This window comes from Cryptomeria japonica, chromosome 3 (genome assembly GCF_030272615.1).
Source record: "Cryptomeria japonica chromosome 3, Sugi_1.0, whole genome shotgun sequence".
Lineage (NCBI taxonomy): Eukaryota > Viridiplantae > Streptophyta > Pinopsida > Cupressales > Cupressaceae > Cryptomeria > Cryptomeria japonica.
This window is the reverse complement of record NC_081407.1, coordinates 295,810,662-295,814,309: the sequence shown is the minus strand read 5'-3', so window position 1 is coordinate 295,814,309 and position 3,648 is coordinate 295,810,662. Positions and strand designations below refer to the sequence as shown.

Here is a 3,648-nt window from a genome sequence, read left to right as displayed (position 1 = left end):
AAAAGTGGTTGCAATAGTACTAGCTAACACAAGTAGTAATATTGAGATAGTCCACAGTACATTCGAAGATTAAGTATTAAAATTTACTTTAAATAACTAGATAGACCACAACATTAAATATGACATGTCCATCCTACGATTAAATGTTTAAATGAGTTTTGAATAATAGGGAGGTTCACAACATAAAAAAATGAGAGAGTCCACATGTGCATTCTAAGTTTAAATGTTAAAATTACGTTAGTCAATGGGCCCTTGGTTTCAAAAGGTGAACTGGATTTTTTTTTAATGAATCCACTGGGGATCAAGTCTACCCTAGTACAAGCTCTTAACATCATAAGTAGTGTCTTCCAAAAGCACCCTCTAACATCGCCTTCTTAAAAGTAGGCTCTAACATCATAAGCAATGCCTTCTTAAAAGTAGGCTCTGATCTCATAAGCAATGTCTTCTTGAAAGTAGGCTCCGACATCATAAGCAATGCCTTCTTGAAAATAGGCTCTGACATCATAAGTAGGCTCTGACATCGTAAGCGTTAAAATTTATTTTGAAAATATTCCAAACATACAATATAAGAAAAAATATTAAAATTAGTTTTGAATAATAAGATAGTCTACAATTTTAAAAATTAAATATTTAAATTAATTTAAAAAAAATTATTATAAATTCTAAAGATATAAATTATAAAAACTAATCATACAAGAGCTGCAAGCAGCGTAGGTCCTGCCAAGCACAGGCAGTAGGAAATGTGATTGTTTTTTGTGGCAACGCAAGAGCAAGATGAAATCTATTTTATTATTATTGTTTTGATTTAATCAACAACAGATTTCAGATAATTATAAATTCAATTATCAAAGTCATGGGGAGAGAAGAGACATATCACATTGTCAACCGATTTAACATCAGCACAACAATACATGTTGTGCAAAACTAGTACAATGGTAATAAATTGTGTGATTTCATTTTTGTGTCAGTGGGCTTGCTTGCTATTGATCCTTTTCCGGATTTGCTGGCTGTTCTCAGCTTTTGCATTCAGGACCCTGCAAAATTAACAATATGAAGATTAGTTAAAATAGAAATCAGTTATTCTACGTCCATGACATGGGAATGTACAAAAAGCTTATCAATCTCAGGTGAACAAGACTTTGGAGTTTCAATATTTATCGTCTTTCTTGGTGATTTAAGTGTTTCCCCACTCTCTAATACATTTTGATCTTTAGGAATATAGCTCTGCTGTGCCTTTTGACTCTTCGGATCTGTGTACATTTCAGCAAGAGGTGATGACAAACTAAAAACTGTTGATCGAATCTCAGAACGTGGCTGTGAGAATCCTTGCTCAGAGAAATTTGATAATAGTTCAGAAGCTAATGGCAATAGAGAATTCTTGTCCAACATAAAAATATGGCTCTGCAAGAAAAGAATCGTGTTTGATTAATAAAATGCATGCAATTATCTCAGATGCCACTGCAATGCATTTATTTTCACTAGTTTCTCTGTGTGATGATAATATGATCTCGAAAAGATCTAATTTTATATATTTCAAATATGTGGATCTGAATGATTTGGTTCAGCAACATTATGTAATTGAGAAACATAAAATCAAGCATCTGCAGATCAGAGATAATAGATCTGTGAGACTGATGTGTGCAGTCGATACCTTCGCAAATAATTCCTCCAACTGATTGGCAAGGGAAGAACCGGAACTAACAAACTGCTTCTTTGTGGGCCATATCTACAAAGAAAATTTCATACTATCAGAAAAATGACAATACTCTGTGCTAGATGTAACAGTTTGCAAGAACTCTATTGTTGAATGGGAGCCTGGATTAAAATAGTAGTTGAACTAAACCCGAAGTGCTATTACCAATTTAGATCCAAAATCTTCATGCAATATGCAAGAATATAATATTTTATAAATTAATCTTGACTTACTTGGCTTTACTATTAATTACAGTTTCCAAAAAGAATGCTTTAGTGTGAAAATGACAAACATGTCTTCCTAACTTTCTAGCTTATTGATCTAACACTGAAGACAACAACATACACTTTATTGAAACTAAAATGGTTCATGCATTGAGCTAAAATAGAACACATTTTTCTTCGCAAGAATTCAAACCAAAACAGAGCTCTGTATCATTTGCTCTGAAACAAACTAAACTGGGTGCTAGTATATTAGCAGTAGAAGACACAAGCAGACATAGGAGCTTACTTGTGATTTGCATGAAGGACATGTGTAACCAGTTGGAGATGAGGATCCTTTCAAAAGTAGAAGCAAGCACGAATTATGCAAAACATCTGAGCACAATCCTTCCATGATTAGCCTTGTCCTATGCTAATAAATAATCTCATTCGTGTAAAATCAACGTTAGTGAAGTTCAAGGAAAAACATACATAAGCAGCCGAGCTGAGTGACAGAGCGTCTTGAACGAGTCAGTAGCTGCAAGCAAAAGCTACATTTTGGTAGGAAACTGCAACTGGAATCAACCATCCACTCTGCATATGTCCTCACCTATTATCCACCCATATACAATAATACATAACATCTTAAGAATGTCTGCGGGAGAAAGCCAGAAACAAGCCCACACCCCTAAATTATGCATTGTATTACAGAAACGAACAGAGGATACTCAATGGTGACTGCATGTAGTTTAGGTTATATTTATCAAATCTCAAATTTGGGTTTAAATGGTAACAGAGAACGAGTACTGAATATCTCTATATATTATTTTCCACGACAAGAAACCCAAAAATTTGAGATTATGAACTGAGATCACCTCACAAGCACTGCGTTCAGGAAAGCAGATGCAATCTCCACATACAGGAACCTTATGGGTACAACAATATAGTTGTGTTTCCTGCACACATTTCAGCAAATCAACTGAAAATCGTTAAAAAGGAATAGGGTGAAGCACAGATTCTTAATCCTTATTTTTTCGCATATTCTTTTAGAGGCTTCGTGAATTTTGGAAAATGAAGCAAAGAATCAGAGGATACAATGATAGATGCATTCTAATTAAAGACACTTTGGCATTCTCTCCTGTTGAGAACAATGCGAAGCCTTGTTGATAAGTGATGCTGCTCTAGCATTCAGTTCCATGCAACTCCAGTTTGGACATGAAGCTATCCATTCATCACGATGCATAAGCTATTTTTAGTTAATAGTTTTTTTTTGTTTATTCATGCAAATAAAGCATGTACTCCAGCATGCATGCATCCTTAGGACTATTTTTAGTTTTGCTTTTTGCATGAGTTTATTTTTAGTAAATAAAGCATGTTGTGCATGCACTTATTGTATTCTTAATCATAGAAGAAAGCAAGGATTTGACAAAACTACAGTTTGATCAACTGGTTGGATCCCTGATGTCTCATGAAGAAAGATTGAAAGATTCTTTTGAAGGTGTAGAGAAAGCATTTTCCTCTAAATTGCTAATCACAAAAAATGAAGATGCAAGCAGCAGTAGTGCCAAAATCAATCAAGGCCAAGGTAAAGGGCAAAGCCAAAATTCTTCAAGAGGTAGAGGAAGAAGTGGCTCAAGAGGAAGTGGTGGTTTCAGAGGAAGATGTAGAGGCAGATTTGATAAGAGAAATGTTCAATGTTACCACTGTAATAGGTATGGCCACTTTGAAAGAGAATGCAGATTGAAAGAAGGTAAA

At 34.6% G+C, this 3,648-nt stretch overlaps 1 protein-coding gene across 1 annotated transcript; it reads right to left on the bottom strand.

Annotated features, from left to right (window-relative positions):
• Positions 1–964: 964 nt before the first annotated feature.
• Positions 965–2,878, bottom strand: LOC131062708 (uncharacterized). Its single transcript, XM_059218238.1, has 5 exons — positions 2,769–2,878; positions 2,386–2,503; positions 2,204–2,289; positions 1,652–1,726; positions 965–1,401 (listed from the first exon to the last, which is right to left on the bottom strand). The coding sequence occupies exons 2-5, from the start codon at positions 2,480–2,482 to the stop codon at positions 1,078–1,080; spliced, it is 582 nt and encodes a 193-aa protein (XP_059074221.1). The 5' UTR covers positions 2,483–2,503; positions 2,769–2,878; the 3' UTR covers positions 965–1,077.
• Positions 2,879–3,648: the final 770 nt, after the last annotated feature.

Bases quoted from the DNA above. Each gene is read 5' to 3' on its own strand.
- LOC131062708 (XM_059218238.1), bottom strand. From the start codon at position 2,482: ATGGTTGATTCCAGTTGCAGTTTCCTACCAAAATGTAGCTTTTGCTTG. The intron at 2,290-2,385 runs GTATGTTTTTCC...GATTGTGCTCAG, and splicing joins CACTCAGCTCGGCTGCTTAT to ATGTTTTGCATAATTCGTGC. The intron at 1,402-1,651 runs GTATCGACTGCA...CTTTTCTTGCAG, and splicing joins TGGAGGAATTATTTGCGAAG to AGCCATATTTTTATGTTGGA.